General features: G+C 44.3%; 1 protein-coding gene across 6 annotated transcripts in view; it reads right to left on the bottom strand.

Moving 5' to 3' along the window:
- Nucleotides 1-1,196: 1,196 nt before the first annotated feature.
- The window catches only part of SLC5A11 (solute carrier family 5 member 11), a gene marked incomplete at both ends in the record, with an annotated part of 45,494 nt that continues 20,273 nt past the window's right edge, over nucleotides 1,197-26,417 (bottom strand). For 4 of the 6 annotated variants that reach the window (XM_082645759.1, XM_082645757.1, XM_082645755.1 and 1 more), the window contains 9 exons: nucleotides 1,197-1,402; nucleotides 2,593-2,761; nucleotides 3,443-3,658; nucleotides 4,056-4,224; nucleotides 6,484-6,634; nucleotides 6,974-7,081; nucleotides 13,510-13,645; nucleotides 18,151-18,356; nucleotides 23,781-23,861. In XM_082645759.1, coding sequence (XP_082501885.1) covers nucleotides 1,197-1,402; nucleotides 2,593-2,761; nucleotides 3,443-3,658; nucleotides 4,056-4,224; nucleotides 6,484-6,634; nucleotides 6,974-7,081; nucleotides 13,510-13,645; nucleotides 18,151-18,356; nucleotides 23,781-23,861 — 1,442 coding nt within the window. The remainder of the gene's footprint in view (nucleotides 1,403-2,592; nucleotides 2,762-3,442; nucleotides 3,659-4,055; nucleotides 4,225-6,483; nucleotides 6,635-6,973; nucleotides 7,082-13,509; nucleotides 13,646-18,150; nucleotides 18,357-23,780; nucleotides 23,862-26,417) is intronic. The other 2 variants (XM_082645758.1, XM_082645756.1) reach the window with 1 other exon arrangement.

Here is a 26,417-nt window from a genome sequence, read left to right on the forward strand (position 1 = left end):
TTTCCTGGGAGGGCCAAGGGGCCTTTGTCCAACCCACAGCTGTCATCTGGATCCATGTGGAAAAGCCAGGCCTCTGACTAGGATAGGTGTCGAGCTAATGCCTTTACCTTTGGACAAGGCTGGTCCAGGTGTTGAGGGCATCAAGTAGGAACTCAGAAGATGTCATGAGTGACTGGATGAACCAATGACTCCTCAGCCCCAGGGCTTCCTGTCCATGCTCCTTGGAAACTGGGCTTCCTTGAGAAACTACTCATTCTCCAGTTGCTAAGCCAGTGAGTGGTTCTAGCCCGTCCCACCCCCCAGCCCCCTTAACCCCAGGACTAGGGTACTATCTCATGGCCCTGGGCCGCCCCAGAGTTGGTCTCAGGGCTAACTCTGTTAGCTGCCCCTGCTCTTAGCTGTGCATGTGGCACACACAGCCCCTACAGGTCATCCCATCAGACCCCATTGGGGCCCAGAATAGAGTAATTAGGATGCCTGACTCTCCACAGAACAGGGGCGGCTGTTCTTCAGGTCAAAAGCCCTATTACCCCTCGTCCAGTAACGATTTATTGTGGAGTTGCCCATCCTGGCTACTTGTTTTGGGGAAGCATCATTGTGGAGAATCAAGCAAAGAAACCCAGGCTAAGGCAGAACTTGGGACGTGCACACAATTCCCTGATTTTTTTATAGCACAAGATTCCAGGGCACCAACTCAGGTCTATTTCCCAGACATCACAGTGAGGGGCAAGTTTCACAATGAGAAAGCCTTTGGGCACCAACTATTCCTTCACCCAAAGCCAGCAACAGTGAAAGGCAGGAGACAGAATGCAGGTCCTATTCTCTGTGCTTGGAAGGTGAGCTGGAGAGAGTTCAAGTGCTAACAGTCAGCCCAGGGGATGTGGCTACCCGGGGGCTCGGCATCTCTTTGCTTGTCCAACCCTTTGAATTTGGCTATTGATGTTACATGATGGACAGGAAGAGTGAATAACTGGCCTTTTGAGACAAACAAGCCTTTATGCCTCTCTTTTTCCAGCTTCTAGCCTGCATTCCCTTTTAAGAAGAACAGGGCTAACTAAATGTCATGTTAAAGGGGCCCATAAACACCTTTGAAGCCTGGTGGTAAATAAACAAAGCTTTATTATTTTTTTCCTTCATTAAAAAATTGGGGCATTGATAGCAGACTGAGAGCTTGGACCCCTGGGTTCACCCCCATGTTAAGCAAAGTAGCCCCAGAGAAAGATGGCACAGCTGACGCAGATGATGAGGTTGACGTCCAGAAGGGTTTTCACCAAGGGGTTTTCATCCAGGGAAACTATGACAGGGTCTGTTCTGCTCGGCATCTCCTCCTTGCCCTTGTTCTCCACCCCACAGAGCCACAAGATGGCTTTCACCACTTTGGACTGCTTTTTGGTCATGTCACCTAAAAAGAACCCAGCAAATAAGGGTCATAAGGATGGGCTGTGTCTCCCAGGCAAGAGAGAAGAGAGACCGGGTGTGCCCCATGCACTGTGATAAATACTTTATGTTCCTTTTCTGGAAGGTATTCATTAAGACTTTGATTCTGGAAGACTCTTTAGTTCTAGAAGATTGGTATTTTGAGACTTTTCACCATCTTCAGGTGCAGAATTTCAGATGAAAAGATAGAGACTCAGCCTAACTTGAGCAAAGCACACAGCTGGTTAGCAGAGGCAAAGGTGGGTTTAGGACCTGTTCTATCTGACTTCCTCCCTGTATTGCATCGCCTGCCAGGAGGCTGAAGAGAGATGTGCACTCTTGCAGGGAACTCTCTATCCCCATTCAGAGCTGGGTCTGCAAAATCAGCTGCGGGTGGAGCCAGGCGGGTGACGTGTGGGAGTCAGGGGAGCAGATTTTCTTATTAAACACGTCACCTCTACCAAGAAAGATTCTCTCTCTCATCTTTCTTGAAACACACAGCCTTCTGGATCTATCCTTGAGTTTCCCACGGTAGGATGACATGGGTTCATATCCACAATTATTATTTTTTTTAAAGCCATGTATGATGATTAATGACAACCACAGCCTTGGGTCATGCAGACAGTAGGGACTGGTGGGGACCCTGGCTAACTGTATATCCAGGTCTAAGGAGCAGCTGCTTTGCAGCTCCAGACAACTTTTGCCATGCAGACATATGGGCTCCATGTTGCCAGATATTCCAGTTTTTCAAGAGAAGATGGAAATCTGGAATTTTATGTGAAAGCTCACAATTTTTAAATGTTAACTCACATTTTATTAAAAGAGTAGGTGAGCTGAAGCAAAATATGCCTGCAAGCTGCCAGTCTAAAACCAGTAATTTAGAGAATGCCAGCAGTACCCTAGCCTACCACATGGGGTTTTGTGAGGATCAAATGAACCATGTTTTAGTAGGCACTCAACAAACACTGGCTCTAATTTTCCACCTGAGGCATCTGTTGAAAGTTACTAACCCTTCCAGTGGCCAGAGACTGAGGGAGGACCAGACCCTGGGAGTCAGGCGATGCTAAAATTCTAAGTGTGCCCATTTTCTGGCTTGTGATTTGGTAGAAAAATTTCCCCTTAATTATATGATGCTTCTTGAGGTTCCTACTGTAACTGAAGAGGAAGGCAACTCACAGCTGTGGTTTTTGGGCATGTTTTCTTGAACAATCTCGAACTGGACGTTGGTTCTGCTGGCCTCTGGTGTCCTGTTCTGAGAGAGGGCAAGAGGCGGGGGAGTTGCTGGTGGCACCTGTTCCTTCTGGACCATGGGGTCATGGCGAGTAAACCAGGTCAAGCGACTGACCTACGGAGCAGAGATGAACTGTGAGATGGGGGTGGAGCGGTGACTTTCATCCCTTTCTCCCACCGCCTTCCAACCCCAAGCTCAGCCTTCACACCTGAGTCTCTCCCAGTCTTGCCCTCTCACTCCACCCTCCAACAAGCTTCAGCTCCCAGCACTCTTCAGAATCAGTGGACATTTCCCCCACTCAGTCCCCCATCTTTCTTTGACGGCCCTAATTCTCCAGGGGGGATCTCACCCTTCCTCATTCTAGTCCCCAGAGCTTAACCCTAGCCCGTGGGTGTGGGGGGAACCCAGTGATCAGCATGCAGCTCATCCATTTCTCTGGCCACAGGGACTAAGTTGGTTCATGGGTGATCATGGGTCTTGAGCTGACTCCATCAACGGGCATCAGGAACTTCACTGGAAATGCTGGGACAAAAATGCTTATGCTTTTGCTTAATGAGAATAAGAGAGGATGTATCCCTAAAAGCTGCTGGGCCCACAAAGGGCCTGAGAACAGAAGGAGAGGTGAGAGATGAATTCTGATGGTCTTTTCAGTGTCCTGAAATCAAGTTCTTCCCAAGACCCAGCCCTGGACTTTTCAGCTTTTTGAACAATCAGTCCTCTTTACTGAAGTCAATTGGGTTTTCTGTCACTAGCAGTGAAGGGTCTCAATGGATACAGTGTCAAACCCAAAAGTACCATCTCCTTGGAGGGCAGCTCTGTGAACCAGCTTACGACGGACACAGTGATCAGGGTGACGGAAGACAGAATCATGGAGAAGTAGAGGTAGTGGACATCCTTTACCACAGCTGGCCGCTTATCTGGCTGGTCACACCGAGGCTGCACGTAAATGAAGTCCAGGACCAGCCGAACCAAGCCTAGGAGAAGGCCCAAGATGAGACCGAAGAAGGCACCCTGTGAATCGGAGCAAGGCCGTCTTAGACACGGGCAGGGCTGTGGGGCGGCCAGCACAGGCCTCCGGAAACCTCAGCAAGCCTCCTCAAGAGCGTGGCTTTCTAGTGACGGTCACAGCAGGGGTCAGTGATTCGAAAAGGGCTGGAGATACTTATCTGTTTATCTTTTACATAGAATTAACCAATTACATATAATTCCCTGTTAATTCAGCTTCCCTGTTTAAGGACAAGATGCATCAAAATAGAACCCTCATTGCTTTTTTTCAAAAGCCAGCTAACACCCGCCCTGTATCTTCCTGCACAGAACTCATCCTCCCTAATGACACCTGACATCCTCATGTCCCTCTCCAGTCCCCTTCTCTCCCATCCGATGGGCTGAAGGGCTGATCCAGAGCTACCTTTTCGTTGGTCCGCTTCCAGAAACATCCCATGATGAAGACCACAGCCACGGGAGGCTGCAGGTAGGAGCTGATGGACTGGATGTAGATGAAGAGTTGGCCGCCCTGGCTGGCCTGGACCACAGGGATCCAGAGGATGGAGACCAATACCAGCAGCAACACAAACACCCTGGTGCCAGATGGAGAGAGACCCCCCCCATTAGTGTTTTATCTCCCCTGAACACTTGTCTCTCTCTCTCTCTCTTTTTTTTTTTTTTTGCGGTACGCAGGCCTCTCACTGCTGTGGCCTCTCCCATTGCGGAGCACAGGCTCCGGACGCGCAGGCTCAGCGGCCATGGCTCACGGGCCCAGCCGCTCCGCGGCATGTGGGATCTTCCCGGACCGGGGCACGAACCCGCGTCCCCTGCATCGGCAGGCGAACTCTCAACCACTGCGCCACCAGGGAAGCCCTCTCTCTTTTGTATAGCTTTTCAGAGGTAGAATTTATATGCCATAAGATTCACCCATTATAAGTGTGCAATCCAGTAACTTTTACTAAATTTATAGAGTGGTGCAACCAACACCACAATCAAGTTTTAGAACTTCCATCACTCCGAAAAGTCCCCCCATGCCCATTTACAACTTATTCTTGTCCCCACCCTAAATAAGCACTTATCTACTTCTGTCTCTATAGGTTTGCCTTTTCTGGACGTTTCAAGTAAATGGTATCATACAATATGTGGTCTTTTGCAGTTGGCTTCTTTCACTTAGCATGTCTTAGCATGAGGTTCATCACATATCATGTATCAGTATTTCATTCCTTTTAATTGTTGAAAAATATTCCATTGAGTGGATATGCCATTGTGTACTATTGTTTATCCTTCACCCATCAGTGGACATTTGGATTGTTTCTACTTTTTGGCTATTGTAAAAAATGCTGCTATGAACATTTGTATACAAGTCTTTGTACAGCCAGATGGTTTTATTTCTAGGGATGCAATTGCTGGGTCACATGGTAAGTTTATACTTAGCTTTTTAAGAAAATACCAAACTGCTTTTGAACAGTTGAACCATTTTACATCCCCACATGCAATGCATAAGAGTTCCAACTTCTCTGCCTTCCTGTGTGCCTTTTTGATTATAGCCACTCTAGTGGGTGTGTAGTGGTATCCTGCAGGAACTTTCTAGACTACAGTCTCGCTTTTTAGATTATTCTAGATGACAAGTTTCTTGTCAGATATATGGCTTGCAAATATTTTCTCCCAATCTGTGGCTTGTCGTCTCATCTTCTTAATGGTGTCTTTTTTTTTTTTTTTTTTGCGGTATGCGGGCCTCTCACTGTTGTGGCCTCTCCCGTTGCGGAGCACAGGCTCCGGACGCGCAGGCTCAGCGGCCATGGCTCACGGGCCCAGCCACTCCACGGCATGTGGGATCTTCCCGGACTGGGGCACAAACCCGTGTCCCCTGCATCGGCAGGCGGACTCTCAACCACTGCGCCACCAGGGAAGCCCTTAATGGTGTCTTTTGAAGCAAAAAAGTTTTGGGTTTTGATGAAGTCTAATTTCTTTTTCTTTCTTTTTTTTTTTTTTGCGGTACGCGGGCTTCTCACTGTTGGGGCCTCTCCCGTTGCGGAGCACAGGCTCCGGACGCGCAGGCTCAGCGGCCATGGCTCACGGGCCCAGCCACTCCACGGCATGTGGGATCTTCCCGGACTGGGGCACAAACCCGTGTCCCCTGCATCGGCAGGCGGACTCTCAACCACTGCACCACCAGGGAAGCCCTCTTTTTCTTTCTTTTTTTTTTTTTAATGGATTATGCTTTTGATGTCATACCTCTCCCTAACCCAAGGCTGAGACAGCCCTTAGGTACACCTTCTTGAGGGGCAGAGTTCCAAGATGCTTATTAGCATATATTTTACATAAAATGTACATGCCACTCACTTCGGTCATTTTCATTCCCCCCATTAGATATCAGGACTTTGCACAAGACTTGTTAGAGAAACCTTGCCCCCAACCCCCAGAACACCCTTCTCCCTTTTACCTGGCTAACTCCTATTCACCCCTCAGGTCCCAGTCCAAGTTGGAGACTTTTCCTCTGACTCCCTAGGTCTCCTGGCTCCTCCATCATAACATCCACTGTGGTTATAACTACCTGTTTACTTATCCTTTTCTTCTTCTAGCTCCACAAAGGCAAAACTGAGTCTTTTCTTTTCACTGCTACATGCCCGGCACCTGGCACGTAGTAGGTGCAGACTGAATAGCTCTTGAATGAATGAACGCCTTACTCATCCACAGAGCCCTGATGTACTTCACCTTTGCCATCAGAGGAGGCTGAGACAGCCTGGAGAAGTCGAAGGCTGGACTTTCCCTCTGGGTGGCTCAGCTTTCTCCTCCCTGGGTTATCTGGACTTTTCACACCCCTGCCTGGCGCCAACCCAGTAAGACTTTACCTGCCCACAATCATGAGCTCCTTCTCAGATGCCCGAGGCCGGAGATGATTCCAGAGGTCCATGGTGAAGATGGTGCTGGCACTGTTAAAGATGGAGGTGAGGGAGGACATGAGCGCCGCCACCATCACAGCCATCATGAGCCCGCGGAGCCCTGGGGGCAGAAGGGAGGTCTTTGGGCCTCAGGCTTTTTCTGCCATCACCGCTGACCCCATTTCCCAGGCCCAGAGCCAGCTGGTCCCGAGAGGTTCAACTCGGAGGAGGCGGAACTCAGGGGTGGGAGCCAACAGGAGGGACTCGGAGGGGTGGGTGGGTCAGAGCCCCCTGCGTAGCCAGGGCTGGAGCTTTATTTGGGGGCTTAGTTCCTCAGCCCAGAGCCCATTCTTTCTCACAGCCCTCCCATCTTGTCCCCCTCCTCAGATTAGAGCCCAGCCAATGTCCTCCTTTCTGGGTGCCCCGGGGGGACTCAACTGAGGGGTGAAGGGACCATTACCTGTAGGCAAGAGTTCCAGCACAAGTTTGGGATATGCGATGTCAGAGCAGCCAGCGGGGTTGCTACAGACCTTCTGGCAGATTTCTGGGTCTGCACAAGCCACTTGGTCTATGGAGGAAACAGGCCCAGAGCTAAGCAGACGGACCCTCAGAGGCCCAGGCCTGGCCCAAACACGGCCTGGCACAGGCCAGCACCAGGAGACAGGGCTACTGTATATAAGCGTACAGTCCAATGAAATAAAAAGGAGCCTAGACTCGATAATCCATGGCCTTGTTACTTAACCGTTCTGGACCTCAGTTGCCGTATCTGCAAAACTGGGACAGTAACAGAACTCTACTTCCTAAGATTATAGTGAGGATTAAATGAAATGATATACATTACACACTCAGCACAGAGTCTGGGACACAGGAAGTGCTGAATACATTTCAGCTGTACTATTGGAACCCCCAAAAAAGCTGAGACACCTCACGGCCAGTCTCAGCACTGTGCCCTACACCAGGCTCCCTAAGCCCCCCAAAAGGACACGAGCAATTTACATCTTTACCTAAGTTCATCGGAAGTGCAAAGGAGAATGCCATCCCTTGACACATGGCAAATATTTTAAAAGTTCCTCTTTTCCCCATCTCCTTCTCAACAGTATACTTAGTTCAACAGCTGTTCCTCATTTTAGACTCATAAGAACCCAACCAGGCTCTGAATTTCTCTCTCCTCCTCTCTCTCCATTTCTGTATCAATCCTTTTCTCTCCTGAACAGCATTTTGATTTTCTAGTGTAATCCACCCAGACTTCCTGGCACCTCTACTTCTTCATCTCTATCGTGATGAACACATGCCAAGCTTAGAAGCATAGACCTCCTGCTCGGAAGACAGAAGAAGAGATTTAAAAATTATACGAGTGTGTGGCGCAGAATAGAGACTTGATACATTTTTCTTGGGGAGAGACTAGCTATCTCATTATTAGTGTAATCTTTACAGAGGGGAAGGGACCTGGTTATAATCACCCAGCAAGGTCATGTCGGAGACAGAACAGGTCTCTCAATCCAATCCAATCTTTCAGAGGAGGAAGGCCAAGAGAATGTAGGTTGTTTCAGTGGTCTGGCACGTGTGTTTGAATGATAGCTTTCTTGTTACTTTCTGTCTTCCTCGTATCTGAGCTGAGCCACACTCCTCACCACCAGCTCAATGTCAACACAACACCACTTACCCCCGCTGGACCACTTATAAATCCTCGAGTCTCTTTGGCCAGCTGCACCTAGGAATAAGTCCCATAAATAACTCCTAGACCCTCCCTCTGCTCAATCCAAAGGCTTCTGTCCTTCCTCATTCTGATGAGTAACACTGCCTTCCATCCCACCTTCTATGGCAAGTTGGAACGACCTCGAGCCTCAGTTTAGGGGTGGGCTTGGAGCCCCTCACTGCCCACACCCACCTCCTCCCCGGTTCTGATGCAGTATCAACATCATGATGATCATGTAGCTGAGGCCTCAAATTCACAAGTGGCCTCAAATAGAGATGTTTGACAGTATCTCCAGATGAGGTGGTATGTCTAGTCTTTATATTTTTATGTGTGTTAAAACTGTTAATTTAATAAATGTAAATATTTAAAGTGCATCATAACTTTAAAATCTAATATTTTGGGGGGTTTTTAATTTAAAAAAATTTTTTATTGATGTATAGTTGTATAGTATAGAAGTTTACAATGTTTCAGGTGTACAGCAAAGTGATTCATATATTAAAAGAATATATAAAAAGAATATAGTTCCCTGTGCTATATAGTAGGTCCTTGTTTTTTATTTTATATATAGTAGCGTGTGTTAACCTCAAATCCCTAATTTATCCCTCCCCTAATATTATTGATTCTGTTTTTTTGTTTTTTGTTTTGTCATGCCATGTGGCTTGTGGGATCTTAGTTCCCCAAGCAGGGATCGAGCCTGGGATCCCTGCAGTGGAAGCGTGGAGTCTTAACCACTGGACCACCAGGGAATTCCCGATCCTTCATTTGCTTGTTTTTCTTTCCTTTTTTTTTTTTTTTTTTTTTTTTTTTTGGCGATACGTGGGCCTCTCACTGTTGTGGCCTCTCCCGTTGTGGAGCACAGGCTCCGGACGCACAGGCTCAGCGGCCATGGCTCACGGGCCCAGCCGCTTCGCGACATGTGGGATCCTTCCGGACCGGGGCACAAACCCGCATCCCCTGCATCGGCAGGCAGACTCTCAACCACTGTGCCACCAAGGAAGCCCTCATTTGCTTTTTTAAGATAGCATAATACTAAGAAATGGAAATCACCCCAGGCCCCTTCATCCATTAGGAAGCCCAAGGACTATCTGGTCTTTGTAAAGCTTCTCCACTCACTGTTATGTCTTGTCAAAGCTGGGACCCTTCCCTCCACTTACATCCACCAATGGGAGAGGAAATGGGTGCTGTGGCCACAATTCATAATACAAGTAACAATTGCTATGGAATAAAAGTAGATGCCTCCAAAACTCTGATTCAGTCTTAGACAAAATTAAGACCGCAGACGAAAAATGATATTTGACAGGAAGTATTGAGAAGAAACAACCTCGTTGAGAAAAATGCTTTTGAGAGGTCAAAGTTCTTGGCTTGTTTATGACTTGTCTGCGGAAGTTTAGGAGAAGATTAGAAAATAGTTATATTCCTGTGGCCAGAACATGGTATGGAGCCTCCCAAGCGGGGCAAAGATCTTGTTTATGTTCAAATCTTGTGGGTTTGGACTCCTGTTGTCCAAAAGTTCCTCTCTTCAAGGGACACCAAGACTCCCCCTGAAATAATTCATTTAATGACCTAGTTTTCGTTTAACCTTCTAGGAATGCAACCTTCAACCACGAAACATGTGACAGACACAAAGTTTATAAAGCATGTTTAGGGCAGAAAATTGTGTTTGTTCGTTCAGGCTAAAGAATATGTTCATCACAGGGAAACTAGTTGGCTCAGCTAAGTTATAAATGAAACCAACAGTCTTGTGATTGTTAACCCACCATTCACTAATATCAGCTCACCTGTCTTGGGTGAATTAATCAACCATCTCATATATGGAGTGGATTCCCTTGTCAGATCCTATGATGCTTGAAATAAAGGATGGCTCTAGCAGAGTCCAATCCAAACACAGCACGAAACCTCCTTCTTCCAAATGACAACATTCATGGAAGTTCATTATGACTCGGATGCCGCAAATAAACACTGTACATACACCTTCTCATGTAATCTTCACAACTCCATGGGGAAGATATTGCTATTATACCCATTTCAGAGACAAGTAAACTGAGGCCCATAGAAACTAATAACATCCCCAAATCATAAAGCTAGTATCGTGGATAGGATTCAAAACCTTAGCTTATTCCAAAGCTCAGGTGGAGATGATTGGCTTTGTAAACAGGAACATTTCTAGACTCCTGTGTTTCATGGTTTTGAGGGTTGTTTTGTTTCTTTCTTGGCTTCCACTAGAGTTCCTTTATAGGTGGACACTATTTCTTGGATGGACTAAGTGGAAGAGGCTGTTGTCCAGGTTCAAGAGAGCTCAGGATCAGAGCATCCTTTTAGGCAGTGCTGGACCCATTTGAAGATTCAGCAGGTTGCTGATGGAGCTGAGATGGAGAGAAGAGTGGAAATGGGTAGGAACAGTGGCTTGACCTGGCACCTGGCCCTTTAGACCAGGGCTTCTCAATCTTCTGCCGGGCACCACCCCCAAAGATTTGGATTCAAAAGGTCTTGGATGGGACCTGAAAGTTTGCATTTTTAACAAGTTCCAAGGCAACCCTGATGCTGCTGGACTAGGAACCACACTTTGAGAAGCTTTAGTCAAGACCTTCAAATACACCACACCCCGCTCACCATCTCCACCCTACCTCACTCTCTTAAATTCCTTTCGCACTATTGCTAGTACCAAATGCTAGAGTGTTTTGATATCAATTTTCTCTTACTTTTTCACGAGTACCAGATTCATCTGTTACATTATAAACTCCCTAGGGGCATGGAATGTGGCATTATGTTTCGCTTGACAACCATTATTGATTGGCTGACTGCTAAGAGTGAGGGTCAGGGTCTTGTTATTGATCATCCTGATACTGATCCAGAGCTTGATGTGATTTCCTGAGAGAGACAGTAGCATGATTAAGAGTCAGGTTTTGGGCTTCCCTGGTGGCGCAGTGGTTGAGAGTCCGCCTGCCGATGCAGGGGACACGGGTTCGTGCCCCAGTCCGGGAAGATCCCACATGCCGCGGAGCGGCTGGGCCCGTGAGCCATGGCCGCTGAGCCTGTGCGTCCGGAGCCTGTGCTCCACAACGGGAGAGGCCACAGCAGTGAGAGGCCCGCGTACCGCAAAAAAAAAAAAAAAAAAAAAAAGAGTCAGGTTTTGGAGGCAGATGCCCCTGGATTTAAATCTTGGCTTACCCAGCACTAGCCAAGTAACTTCCAGCAAGTCCCCTAACCTAGGAGTGATCTAGAGTCCTCTTTTTTCCTTAACAGCTTCATCCAATCCATCATTCATCTGGTTGGCTCCGCTCTAAATTATATTTTCAAACCATCCACATGAATAAACTGTTGCCTCTTCACAGAGGCCTTCCCTGGAAACCCTGTCATAGGAGCCCCTGCCCAGCGTTCCCTGTGATGTTTCCCTATGCATTTTCCTCACAGCACTTAGCACAATCAATGAATAGCTCACTTACGTATTTTTTGCCTCCTTCACCACTAAAGCGTAATCCCTCCGCAACAGCAGGGATACTGTATGTCTTGTTCCCTTATGGATCCCCAGGCTCTTCTAGAAAAAGTCCTGGCACATAATTGGCTTTCAAAATATTTGTTGAATCCATGGAAGAATAATAAATGAGTGAATCAATTAATTTCTCTGAGCTTTAATTTCTTCCTTTCTTTTGGCCACGCGGATTGCTGGATCTTAGTTCCCCGACCAGAGACTGAACCCACACCCTCGGCAGTGGAAGTGTGGAGTCCTAACCACTGCACTGCCAGGGAATTCCCTGATTTCTTTATCTATAAATGAAAATAACAATAGTACCTATCTCATAAGGTCCTTTTGAGGAATCAATGAGATAAAACATGTATAGAGGGCTTCCCTGGTGGCGCAGTGGTTGAGAGTCCGCCTGCCGATACAGGGGACATGGGTTCGTGCCCCGGTCCGGGAGGATCCCACATGCCGCGGAGCGGCTGGGCCCGTGAGCCATGGCCGCTGAACCTGTGCGTCTGGAGCCTGTGCTCCGCAACGGGAGAGGCCACAACAGTGAGAAGGCCGCGTACCACAAAAAAAAAAAAAAAATGTATAGAATAATAAAAGTGAACACTTCTATAGTGTTTACCACGTGCCAGGAACTGTTTTAAGCCTTAGGAAATATTATCCCCATTTTACAAGTGAGGAAACAGAAGCACTTAACAGAAATTAAGCGATTTATTCAAGGTCACAGGAGCCAGGAAGTGGCAGAGCCACGATTCAGGCACGGCACTTCGGATCCGTGTTCAGATTCACAACCGCCACACTCCACTGCAAGGGTCCTCACACAGGGACTGGCCCGTAGCACAATGAATGTTGGTTGCTTTAAGCCACTTTCTTTGTTCATATGTCGCCTTGCCCCTTAGCTGTATGTTTTCCATCAAGTCACCATAAAACCAAGATCCCAGTTCTTATCCTCATCTGGGATCTTTCAAGCCTTGTGCCGCTTCCCCGGAAAGAGGACCAATGGCTCTGGGTTCGTCATCCATCAGGGCTGGAGAAGCACAATCCCAGCATCTGGCGCCACGGACGGCTCCCCATCCTTCCTCTTCCCCAAGTCCTTCCACCTAATTCATAGTTCTAAACTATTTTGACAAACCTTCTGGACTAACCATTTCATCCTACCCTTTCTTTACCTCTGCAACATCATGTAAGATAAGGCATAGGGGAGGGAGATTTCTGCCCGTTTGAGTTAATAACAGCTTTGGTCAATACAGGGTTAAGCTTAATGAGGCAGAAAGGAGCTTTCTTCCACACAGATCACCAGTTCCTGACATCACAGCGACTCCCAATAACATCCCCCACCCCTAGTCCTGTTTAATCCCCATGCTGCAAACCTCATCCCTCTACCAAGTTTAAAAAAAAAAAAAAAAAGCTAAGACAAATACTCTAGAGGTTTTGATATCCCTGATTTTGTTAAGAAAAGGAACCCCCAAAGGGTTCTATTGGGCCGAAGTTGCCAAACCACTGGGTTCAAACACTGAAGTGTGAGGGGAGCCAGGGAGCTGACATCTGGAGCCATGAGATTTTAGGCTAGTTTGTTGTTTCAAAAAATATATAGTTGAGGCGAGGCCCCAGATAGGTCTCCATTTGATTTGGCCTTGGACATTAATAGGACGTTCCCATTGAGCCAATGTTGGGAAACAGCACTGAGTCAGTAGTTGCCGGGATGGAGACACCTCAGCTGAATCACCAGGAAGGGTCTCCAGCTGCATTCTTGAGGGGCAGTCAGTAATATGTTCAGAACACTTCACAGGGTCTGAGACTCACAGACAACTTCTCCTCCCAACTGTCTTCTTACCTGGAAAGAGGACACGGCTGACCATACCAGGGAACACCATGATGAAAAGGGGCAGGACCTTCAGGTATGCGGCCATCAGAGAGCCTCCTTTGGCATGGGACAGGTTCTTGGCAGCCAGAGTCCGCTGAACAATCACCTGGAAAACAGTGGTGTGGGTGGAAGTTGAGATAGCTTTCTCTTAAGGCCAACTAGGTGTGCATGGCTTCTTTGTAGGCATAGTAGACCCAGGAGCTTGGTTTGCCTGCCTTCTCTAAGGAAACATCTCTCCTATTCTCAGTCCCTGTGATCCAGTGGTCCAGGTGGGGTAGCTATACCAAGGCAGAGAAATCAAGAACGGGAAGGAGGATAGAAGAGGAATGCAAATACTTTGCTAGGAGTGATGAGTTAAGAGAAAGAGAGGATCTGAGATATTGCTACCAACAGGATCGGCATGTCTGGACTTGTAGTTACTGCATACGGTGTGCCTAGGTCTTATCCTGACCCCCGTCTCTCTGTTAGGTGGCATAAGGTAGGCCTTGTTAAGATTTATCCACTTAGGGCTTCCCTGGTGGCGCAGTGGTTGAGAATCTGCCTGTTGATTCAGGGGACACGGGTTCGAGCCCTGGTCTGGGAGGATCCCACGTGCCACGGAGCAACTAGGCCCGTGAGCCACAACTATTAAGTCTGCGCATCTGGAGCCTGTGCTCCGCAACAAGAGAGGCCGCGATAGTGAGAGGCCCACGAACCATGATGAAGAGTGGCCCCCGCTTGCCATAACTAGAGAAAGCCCTCGCACAGAAACGAAGACCCAACACAGCAAAAATAAATAAATTAATTAATAAACTCCTATCCCCAACATCTTTTTAAAAAAATAAATAAATAATTATCCACTTAGAACAGATTGGTGGTTGCCAGAGACAAAGGGTGGCAGGTGGGCAAAATGGATGAAGGGGATCAAAAAGTATAAATTTCAGTTATAACTTAAATAAGTCCCAGGGATGTAGTGTACAGCATGGTGACTATAGTTAATAATACTGGATTGCATATTTTTAAGTTGCTAAGAGAATAGATCTTAAAAGTTCTCATCACACACAAAGAAGTTGTCATCACAAGAAAAAAAATTGTATCAATAACTGTATGGTGATGAATATTAACTAGATTTATTTTGGTGATGATTTTGCAATATATACCAATATCGAGTAACTAAAACAATTTATCCACTCAAAGGGAATGACATGTTCTAGAGTGTTTTCTGAGTAGAAGACTGGTCCCCAAAAATCCTGCTCCAGGCTTCAGATGGAATCCACATGAACTCAGCACTTTCTCTACTATTTCCTTAGGCTTTGGATCTTGAAGAATCTGGAGAAGTTGCAGAGGCCTTGGTGAATTACTAGAGTTTTATGAGTTAGTTCCGTGAACTGTGGACAAGAGGAGTGAAACATCATTACCATTATGGTGCTATGGTGAGCAGGACAAAGTGGGAATTCTTCCCATTTTTTAAAATAATGTTCATCAATGGCATAGGCTTCCTAGAGCTTCCTGCTTCTTCTTTTGAAACCCATTCCCTCTCCACAAGGCTACCCTGTCATCTTGGGTACGGAATCTGCCTGATCCAGGGGTAGGCATCTGACCCACCCCTGGCCAATCAGAGCCCTCACACGGGGTATTTGGATATGGGACTTGGAGAGTTGTCAGTCTCTTTGCAGTTGGTCTGCAGTAAGAGACCATGAAGTCAGCAGGCAAGAGAGAAAGACAATGGAGAAAGAAACCAGAATAAGTTCCAGCAGTTTCTGAAGACTAGTTCAGCTTCCTGCTGTTTGTATTCCATGAGCTAATAAATCCCCTACCCTTTTCCTAAGCTGGTTTAAATTTGATTTTTTTTTTCTGTGACTTGCAACCAAGTATACCCTCACCTGCAGAGATTATTATTATTTGTTTGGATGCTGTCAGTGAAAGACTCTAAAACGTGGCATCAGCTTATGTGAGGAAAGGTGAAGGAGCAGTGAGGATCCCTCTATCCAGAGCTGGGAAGTCAGCTGTTTAACTGTTACCTGTCATTTCTCAGGACTCCAAACATACACCTATTGGGCTTTCTAGAACACTTAAGAATGTGATAGTTACATGGAACAATACAGCAACTATAGAATACTTTTTACTGCTTCATTAAGGTGCCAAAAAGAGGCATGCAAGCTTCAGTCCTTGTCGGTCTATCTGGAAGCAGAGAGGAAAGAATTTAGAGCTTTGGAAAACCACGCCCTTTCGACAGGAGATCCAAAGTTGTGACTGAAAAGAATGCTGGCTTTTATTCCCATGAAGCGGAACCACCAGATGTGAATTTGAGACAGCTGAGTAAGTTTTAAGAGAGTTGCACTGCTCAAAACCCCACAAGCCCTGGGAAGAGGGTGTCGCCCCGTATGACAACCCCCGGACCCAAGTAATGGAGCATGACTCATAGGAATGTTATGAAAATCAATGAGTTAACATATAGGAAATGCTTAGATCAGTTACTGGTAAATGGTCCAACATCAATCAATGTTTGTGTCATTACGATTATCGATTGTGATTTACCTCTTCCGTCTCTGCCCAGGAAGATTAGGAACACACCCCCAATCAGTGAACAGTGAATGCTGCTTTGTCTTTCTCCTGCTCTGAAATGAGCTACATAGGGCAGCACCAGCACAATGGACTAACACAGTCTTTGGACTCAACAGAATTCAGCTCAGCAGCCACAAAACCAGAAGTCATGGGGTCCAAGGAGGGCTTGGGTTTCTGGGCCCTCTGGCCCTGCCTGCCATTTGGAAGAAGATCAAGTCATCCCGGATTAATTAAGTCCCAGACTCTTGAACAATGCGAGGTGGGTTGGAGGTGGGCTTCAGGGGTTGCACACTGGAATCCCAGCTAGTAAGGGTGTGAGGCATCTCAAGGAAATATTTGTATGGATTAAAAAATATAAGCTGTTGAGCCATGTCAAGAGCAGTAGCATAAAACCATAGCAAAAATGTAAATTTTTTTTTTTTTTTTTTTTTTTTTGCGGTATGCGGGCCTCTCACTGCTGTGGCCTCTCCCGTTGTGGAGCACAGGCTCCAGACGTGCAGGCTCAGCGGCCATGGCTCACGGGCCCAGTCGCTCCGCGGCATGTGGGATCTTCCCAGACCGGGGCACGAACCCGTGTCCCCTGCCTTGGCAAGCGGACTCTCAACCACTGCACCACCAGGGAAGCCCCTGTAAATGTTTTAAACAGTTTATTAAATGCCCCTGGAACAAAAAGGACTATGAGCAAATTCCTAATGCTCCCCTTTTTCACAATTATTAGTAACCCCACTAATGAGGAAACAGAGGCTCAGAGATCTTAGACGGTGTCCCAAAGTTATGCCACCTGAACTTGATTCCAGGTCTGTTAAGGTTAAAGCTCAGGCTGTTAGCCTCCGTCTGAGCTGTCTCCCAGGGTCTCTCCAGCCTGAGATTTGCTAACGAAGAGGAGGGGTGCTCTCTCTTAAAGGGGAAGTATTACACCCATCTCTAGCTCTTGGTTTCTAGCTCTTCACTCAGGAGTTCTGACCCTTGGGGTGACCTGGATTCACTCTCTGCAGTGTCCCCTCCATCAATTCAGTGGTCCGACTCCATGATCATTATTTTATTTAAAGTCTCATCAGCCCTGAATATGAAATAGGGCTTCCAAAATGGCACACAGATCTCTGATCATTAATGTAATGGAAAAAACCATTTAAACAGATGATATATTCACAGGGTTTGAAACCTGAGAAAGTATAAACAGGTGTGCAGTGAAATGGCTCCCATCCATCCTGGCACATCTGCCCACCTCCCTGCCCACAGGTAACTGCTCTTAGTTTTATATACATCCATCCGGAGTTTCCTTCAGCACATACAAGCAAATGCAAATATGGATTCTATCCCCCCCCCACCTTTTAACACAAAAGGGCTTATTATACACACCACAGTGCCTTTTGCTTTTCTAATTTCTTTTTTCACACCAGTTATATATTTGCTTTAAGGGCTTTGCTTTGGCGGGTCCCTCTGCCTAAAACTCTCTTCCCCAACAATCACCAAAGCCCACTCACTCTCCTTAGCTCAGAGGTCACTTCTCAACCATGACTCCCCTAATCACTCTATTTTAGATGACACTCCCACACACTCCATTTCCCCCCCACACCCCCTCTGCTTGTTTGTTTGTTTTAATGACAGTTATCACCTTTTAACATTCCCCACAATTTATTTATTGCCTGTCTACCTCCACCAGAAGAAGGTGAGCTCCGAGAGCCTGTTTGATTTGTTTACTTGTGATTTCCAAGTGGCTGGCACATAGAGGACACCTAGTGAGTATTTGTGGAGCAAATAATACCAATTCCAGTTTTAACCTCTCTTTAAAATGTTTCATCTCTTTTGCTTACTGGATCTTTCCAGACATCCAGCAGGATGTATCAAGCTTTCCCCTTTGCAAATATCAGCAGCTTTGGATTTGCTGCGACATGAGCAAGACTAAGAAGATAACATGTAGAGCAGTAGAGAGAAAGAAGTTCTCAAGGATGTTTGGGGAGAAACGCAAATAAGAGAACAGATAGCAGGAGAAAAAAACCCAGCCTCCAGGTACTCCAAGGAAGGAAGCGTCCCAGAGAGCAGCTTGCTCAGCCTGCTGCCCTGTACCTGATCGGTGCACCAGTACCAGAGGGATGGAATGGACATTCCAAATAGGATCCCAGGCCACGGGAGATCAGATGTCAGTGGGTCTCGGAAAATATGGAAGGCATCTTCCCGGGGCAGCCCGCAGCTGCTGTTCTCACTCCGGTTGCTGGCCACAGCCAAGAAGTATTTCTCTTCCAGGCCTTCCAACCCGCCGACTGCAGCAAAACCTAGTATTCAGAGGAAACCCAAATTTGCCAGGAACTCAGACTGACCACAGCAACTCATGAGGGGATGGTTGGAGATTGGTGAAATCCTACTTAGAACAGAGATACCAAGGAAAGTTAGTTGACGTAAAGATTCTTCGCCTTTTTTTTTCTTTCATGCCTTTAGTAGTGACCATGGATTGCTTCTCAGAATAATATTTCTAAATATACAATACAAAATACATAGATTGTAAAGGAAACCAAATATGTTGAAGGCACCCATCAAACCATAAAAACTCTGATGTAGTAATTTATTTATTTGCTCCATTAAGTAGAAAGACCCCACAGTGGGTCAAATAACAATTTAGTTTTAGAATAACCATGGACACAGTGTTTCAATACATCAGAAGCAACTGTAAAAACATTTGGATAAAAACCTTGGGGGGTATGTTTTGGTATCAAAGTCACAGATATTGCAAATATTCCTGTGGTTTGTTGCCTACACTAATAATTGAAAGATGCTAATATGAAAATAGAGATGAATTTCTTTCCCATCCAAGATTCACAAAACCCGTGACTTCTGTCCAGGTTAAGAAAGCCTGCCCTAAGGAAACATTCTTTCACCTCTGAACTTCTCAGCTACTCTCAATTCATGGTATCACAAGAGTGATCCAAGTAACTTATGGCCTTGAGCAAGTCACTTCCCTGTCTGAGATTCAGTTTCCTCATCTGCAGGTGGGGATAATGTAGCACCAACCTCATAGGGCTGGAGGAAGACTAAGTGAGATAACGCACATAAAATGCACAGCATCTGGCACAAATGTGTGTTGTCCTTAAAAAATAATAAAGCACTGCAATTTGCAGATAATTTGCTTCTTTTCACTAATTGAACAGATTCAAGGTTATCCCCAAAATAACATTGCTCTCACTGGATTATGTTCTGGAAGGTTGTGTTTGTCATTTTGTTGTTGTTGTTTTGTTTTTTTCTTGTGTTTTATTTTTGGTTTTTTGTTTCATTTTTTGTTTGTTTCTTTGTTTTTTGGTATGGAAGAGAAGGGGTTGGTGTTACCACTTGAGTAGGAATGATATGTAACCTGCAGCCTGGCTTGTCTTTGCTGAAGGTTGTGGTGAACAGTGGCTACTGGGGGAAAAATATTGTGATGATAAATTTTTGTCATGCTTTTTTTTCCCTGAAAAATTATTTTGTGGTAGTGGGAGGGAGGGAGGTTTTATTAATAATTGGACCTGCCCATTTGAGTGTGTAAAGCACATACATATAGATAATAGCAGGTAGAAAGGCTGAGAAAAGAATCACCCCAGGATGGGTGAAAATAAAGTAGGCAGAGCATCATAAACTTTAATGTACACACAAATCACCTGGGAACCATTAAAAAGCGTATCCTGATTCAGCAAGTCTGCAGTGGTGCCTGAGATTCTGCCCTTCTAATGGGCTCCCAGTTGACACTGATGCTGCTGGTCCATGGACCACAGTCTGAGTAGCACCCATGTAGGAGACATCAGGGTACCAAATGAAATTTGGAATCCTCTTGGTATAAAGGAGAGTGGGGGATCTTGATTTCAGTCACTTTAATAAGCTCCATTTTAGGTTAGTTTTTCAGTTTCTCTTGTTTTTTTGTTGTGTTTTCCCTAGATAATGTCATCTACAGATAATAAGAATTTTGTCTTTTTTTCCTGTGTGTATATTTTATGAGTTTTATTTTTTATTGCATAAATAATGAGATAGCACTCTTTTTTTTCATTCTAATGGTATGGCTTCTAGTTTTCTTGGTGCCTCTTTTTGAATGTGTTTTTAAAACAAATATGCTAATCTCTATTAATTTCCATTACAGTTTCCTACCTCTTGAGTCAAATTTAGTAACTAAAATTTTCCTAGAAAAACATGGATTTTAAGCGAGTTTTCATGTAGCTTTGTAAATTATATTCTTATAATCTAAATTTTTCTCTCTGTGTTTTTAGTTCCTTTTCTCATTCCTGATTATACTGCCTTGTTTTTCTCCATTTTCCTTTATTTGATTTCCCACTGTATTTTCTGGTTCTTTTCAAATAAATAGATATGGGAGTAATTCATTCTGTAGTTTTTTCTAATTCACTGGATTGGACTTTCATATTCATGAATGTAAATGTTTTTCTAGGAGTACAGCTTTGATTTCACCATTAGGTGTGAAATATAATGTGCTCATCATCTTTTCTAAAGTCTGTAATTGCAGTTTTTATTTCCTCTTTGACCAAGCACCATTAAGGAGACTGCTTTTCTAAGTAATTAGATTTTTTAAATTTATACTTTTCCCTAGAGAATTGAAATTTTTTTGTTTTGTATAGGTAAAATAATATAATCTGAACAATATTTACATGAATATTTTTGCAAAATTTAGTTAGTTTTTCAATGATTCATTTTTGTAGATGGTTCTATGATGCTGGGGAAAAGGTATACTCACTATTATGAGAATGTTTATTCATTTATATAATTATAACTTCCAAAAGCTTATTTATGTTTTAGCTTCTTGTTCTGTCATGTGTTAAAATTTTTGGTACTATTTTGGTTTCTATCAATTTATTTTATTTATAACAACTTTTGCTTTGTGAATCTTGCTGCAAAGTTATTTAATACATAAAAGTTATATCTTCATTGTAAGTTTGCTTCTTTTCAATATAAAATTCCTTTTCCCTCTGTTTAATGCTTTTCACCTTATGTTGTTTTATGTGTGCCACCTGAAAAATTGTATAAAGTTTAATTTTCTTAACTATAATCCTTGAGTTTTGTTGAGAAAATAAACAATATATAACTAAATAAAAGCATAATAGCACAGTTATATTCGTGAAGGTGAAAGATCTGTACATTGAAAACTATTGATATAAATAAAGTGATGAAAGAAATTGAAGAAGACACAAATAAATGGACAGATATTCTGTGTTAATGGACTGAAAGATTAATATTGTTAAAATGTCCATACTACTCAATGTGATCTACAGATGCAATGCAATCCCTATCAAAATTCCAATGGCATTTTTCACAGAAATAGAAAAAAAGAATCCTAACATTCACATGGAACCACGAAAGACCCTGAGTATCCAAAGCAATCTTGAGAAAGAAGAACAAAGTTGGAGGCATCACATTTCCTGATTTTGAGCTATATTATGAAGCTATAGTATTCAAAACAATATGATATTAGGACAAAAACAGTCATATAGATCAATGGAACAGAATTAAGAGTGCAGAAATAAAACCATGATAAACCGGCAGATTGGGATTGACATATACACACTACTACATATAAAATAGATAACTAATAAGACCGTACTGGGAACTCTACTCAATACTCTATAATGACCTACATGGGAAAAGAACCTAAAAAAGAGTGGATATATGTATATGTATAACTGATTGACTTTGCTGTACAGCAGAAACTAACATAACATTGTAAATCAACTATACTCCAATAAAAATTTAAAAAATTTTTTAAATAAGCTTCATGATGAAAAAAAATGAAAGAAAGAAAGAAGAGAAGGAAGGAAGGAAGAAAGAAAGGAAGGAAGAAAGGAATAAAGAAAACCATGCATATATGGTCAATCAATTTTCCACACTTAAAAACCTGCAGATACCTTGGGAGAAAGTCTACTACATATAGCAGAATGATGAAGGTTGTTGAAGGTTGATCTGTAATCTCTCTCCTGACTGATTGTAATGAATCAAGTAATAGAACTTCCTCATTGAGACCCCATACTTTTAGGGAGAAATATCAGGAAGTTTGGCTAACAATAACAGACAATGTCAAGATCTATCTTTTGGCTCTCTTGCCTCTAAAACCTGAAAGTGTTGTGAGTCATTTGTGTGGCACTGGGAGGTTCAAAGTTTTGCTATTTATGATAGCAACTACACCAAACATTTATCTAGTGAGGCTGGACATGTGCCCTTTATATAGTTATTACTCATTTATATTTCCTCTTTATATATACCAGTGACGTTTTTCTTCTACAGACGGTCCAAAACATTTCCTGTTAAAGTTAATAATAAGCAAGTCTTGTTGCTGTTCTTGTTGTGAAACTAATTTATTATTCCATGAATTTTTGTTTGAAAGGTAAAAGTGACACATGCAAACATTCAAACTGTGCAGAAAGGCACAATGTTAAGGTAAAAATTCCTGCCTATAGTCTTTGACTCCTGCTCTTAGACTCTTCCCACAAAAGTTACTACCACATTATCTCCCCACTATTATCACCAGGGAGTATGATGGGGAAGGAAGGGTATGAGATCTGAAGTCAGTCTGACTGGGTTTGAACCCTAGCTTTGAATTCTAGCTTTGTGACCTTGAGCTAACAGTTGGTGCCTTAATTTTCTCATCCAACAAAAGGGGTAAAAATAATACTGATATCATTGGGTTGTTATGAGCATTAAATGATAAAACATCTGGATCACAAGTGTTTTAATAGGTATTCATTTATGAACTTTTAATTTTGAGATAATTATAGACATACAGAAGAGTTGTGTAAGTAGTACAGAGAGTTCCCATACACCTTCTCCTAGCGTTACTGTCTTACATAAGCAAAGTACAGTTACAGAAACTAAGAAATCAACATTGGTGCTTTACTATTAACTACAGTACGGGCTGTTCAATTTGCACCACTAATGTTCTTTTTCTCTTCTGGGATCCAATCCAGGATCCCACATTGTGTTTATTTATGTTTCCTCCTTTCTCTGTAGTTCCTCAGTCTTTCCTTATTTTTCATGTCTTTGATACTTTTGAAGAATACTGGTCATTGTGTAAAATGTCTGTCAATTTGGGTTTGCCTGATGTTTATTTACGATGAAGTTGAGGTTATATATTTTGGCAAGAATGGCACAGAGGTGATGCTTGTCCTTCTCAGTGTACCATATCAGGAGCTACATACTGGTACGTCTGATTTCTGTAATATCAGTTAATATGCCTTGATCGCTTAGTTACAGTGGCACGTGCCATGTTTCTCCAGTGTAAAGTGGCTATATTGCCCTTTGTAATTAATAAATATTTTGGATGTGATACTTTGAGACCAAGCAGATGTCTTATTTCTTCATAAACTTTCATGCGCTGACTTCAGCATTTATCATTGGATCTTGTCTGTAGCAATTATGACTGTGGTGTTCTAATAGTGATATTCTATTTCCCTCAGTCTGTCTTCATTTATTAATTGGAATTTTCCTGTACGGAAGAGTTTTCCTTTTGCCCCCTTTTATTTGTTTATTTAATTATTTATCCATGTCAACATAGGAGGATCTATTAACTTTTCCTTAAAAAACAGTAAGTTTCCATGATATGCACAGTTCTCTTCCAGCTAAAATTACCATGCCTCAAGCAGGAATCCCCAGCTGGGTTTGAAACAGTGATGAAAGCAGATGTCCATGCTTGAGAGAGGTGCTGTCATCCACCCAAATGACCCTGGGACCCCACTTACTGTAGCCCATCAGGGTGAGCGCTCCTATAAGCATGATCAGAGTCTGTAGAGCATCCGTGTAGATCACAGCAGCCAGGCCACCTAGTGGGAAAATGAGCACTGAGGTGAGGGTCAGGTACTCTGGTGGAGAGGAGTTACTCGGGGTGGCAGAGGGAACTTGGAATTTCAAGACCTGATGGGGGACAGTTCCTAGTGTTGATTGTTTGCAAAAATGGCCACAATATCTCCTTCCCAGGTGCCTGCCCATTTTGTAATGCGGCTTTGCTGCTCCTTTCATGTTGAGGTGAAGACTTCTCTTCTTAAATATGGTTTGGCCGAATGACTTGCTTTAACCAATAGATACGGTAGAAGTGATGTTGTGCAGCTCCAAGTCTGGTCCTCAAGAGGCCTGCAGTTCCTGCTCTTGTTCTTGTGTTGCCCCGAGAACACTATGCTTCTTTAAGAAGCCCAGTCTAGCCTCATGGAGCATGATGGGCCACCTGGAAGGAAAGCCCAGCTGACAGCCAAGTTAAACACCAGCCACCTGAGTGAGACCATGTTGTTCCACCCAGCTGTTCCAGGTACCATCTAACTAGTATAATTCAACCGAGCCAGGTGAGACCAGCAGAAAAACCACCCAGGCAACACACAGAATGAATTGTGGGCAGAAATAAACCATTAACTCCCTATTGGGGGGTAGGTGGTTAGTTACACAGTAACTTCTAACTGACATGGGAAGTGATGCTTGGGCCATGGTCCCCAAGCTCTGAAGACCTTTATTTTAACATTGGAAAGAGGATGTGAGTACTAGGTATTCAGAGTCTAACAGGCTTCCCAAAGAGGGTCACAGTGGTTGGCCTAGGTGGATTCTTATTGGTCTCACCACCTAGAAAAATCTTTGTAATGACAATCATGGTAGCAAATCCATCAGCATCTGGACAAAACAATCTTTCCAGTCTCTTCCCTGTCCTTTTCTCCTTCCTCTTTCCCTACAGAGAAGGGACACTTATCTGACATGAACATATTTACTCATGGGTAAAGTCACAGTACACTAAAAAAACCAAACAAACATTCATGTGGGTGTGTTGTTCTGTGATTCCTCCTTCTTTGCCCCAGGAACAGGGTCATCTCACAAATGGTGAGAGAACTGGCTTAGCATCTGGCCCCAGTTCTCTGCTGGCCCCACTCAGGCAATTAGTCAGCCTGAATGTGATGAGATCCTGAAGATTGGTACCACTGAAACCCACCCACGTTTCTATACTAATGTTTATTGGGCATTTATCACTTACCAGGCACTGCATCTAGTGTTTTATTCAATCACTCACCAAACATCTGGTGAACGCCCAACCTAGTTCTACATGGTAGGGATACAGAGGCAAACAAAACAGCATGTTGCCTGTCTCCTCAGAGCTTCTAGTCTAATGGGGGAGACACCCCCCAACAAGGAAACAGAGAGATAGATTGGCAATTGTGACTAAACCTTTCCTTTCCCTGTGCCCCAGACACGTGGCTTCTGTTAGCACTGAAAACTCAGCCCAGATCTTTCTGCATCAGTGGGCTTTTGTATTTCTGAGAACTGGTCACTCTTCTGTCTAGAGCCTCCAGTGGTGTTCCACGGCATTTGGGACTAAATCCAGGCTCATCTGATTTCTTCGAGGCTCCAGTGCCTGCCCTTTCCTCCACTCCTTTCTCCTTCCATCAGGGCTGCAGCACAGCTGATGCCGGCATCACCACTGTCACTCCAGCTTGTATGAGTGGCCTCCTCCACAGCTAGACAGGACTCAGCCTCAACACATGTGCTTGCTCGGCTTCAGCCACCCTGACCCCCTTGCTGTTCCTCAAACAAACAACATGGGTTCTCATGTCAGTCTTCCCTTTATCTCATTTAAATCGGGTCCACATATCACCTTAGAGAGGCCTTGCCTGAACGTTGGAGGGAAAAGAATCCTCCCACCATTATTCCCCATCTTGTTATAACAGTATACTCTGACATCACTTATTGGCTTCCTTGTTCGTTGTCTGTCTCCTCACCCCCACTAGAATGTAAGTTCCTTTGCAGTAAAGATTTTTTCTGTCATGGGAATTCCCTGGTGGTCCAGTGATTAGGACTGGGCACTTTCAGTGCCGTGGGCCCGGGTTCAATCCCTGGTGGGGGAACTAAGATCCCACAGGCTGCGCGGCCAAAAAAAAAGAAAAAAAAGATTTAGTCTATCTTGTTCACTGCATCGCCCCATTTCCTAGCACGATGCCTGGCATATAGTAGGTGATACATAGATAGATATAGATAATTTGTGGAATGAATTACACCAAGAGGAGGCAGAGAAGGATGAAACTGGAACAGAAGATGAGAAGGTGAATATTCAAAAGCAGATACATGTCCAGGTGCTGCACTCCACCAGCCACTCTTCTGGATGCAAGTCTGAGGGGGAAAGTTGAGGCTCCCCGGCCTCAGGCTCCAGAATTGCAGTGGTTTATGGTCTAGCTTTGTATAGTGTGTGTGAATACACATGCTCAGCAGTTAGTAGGTTCTAATGAATAGTTCTTGAATAAATAAATGGAAAATAGCTTTATGCAGTTGTGGTACCTTTTAAAATCCTCCCTTCTATCAGGCATCCCTCTTCCTTTGGACAATGACCAAGAGAAATCATATTATATGGG

This window comes from Mesoplodon mirus (assembly GCF_964341445.2).
Source record: "Mesoplodon mirus genome assembly, chromosome: 15".
NCBI classification, from domain to species: Eukaryota; Metazoa; Chordata; class Mammalia; order Artiodactyla; family Ziphiidae; genus Mesoplodon; species Mesoplodon mirus.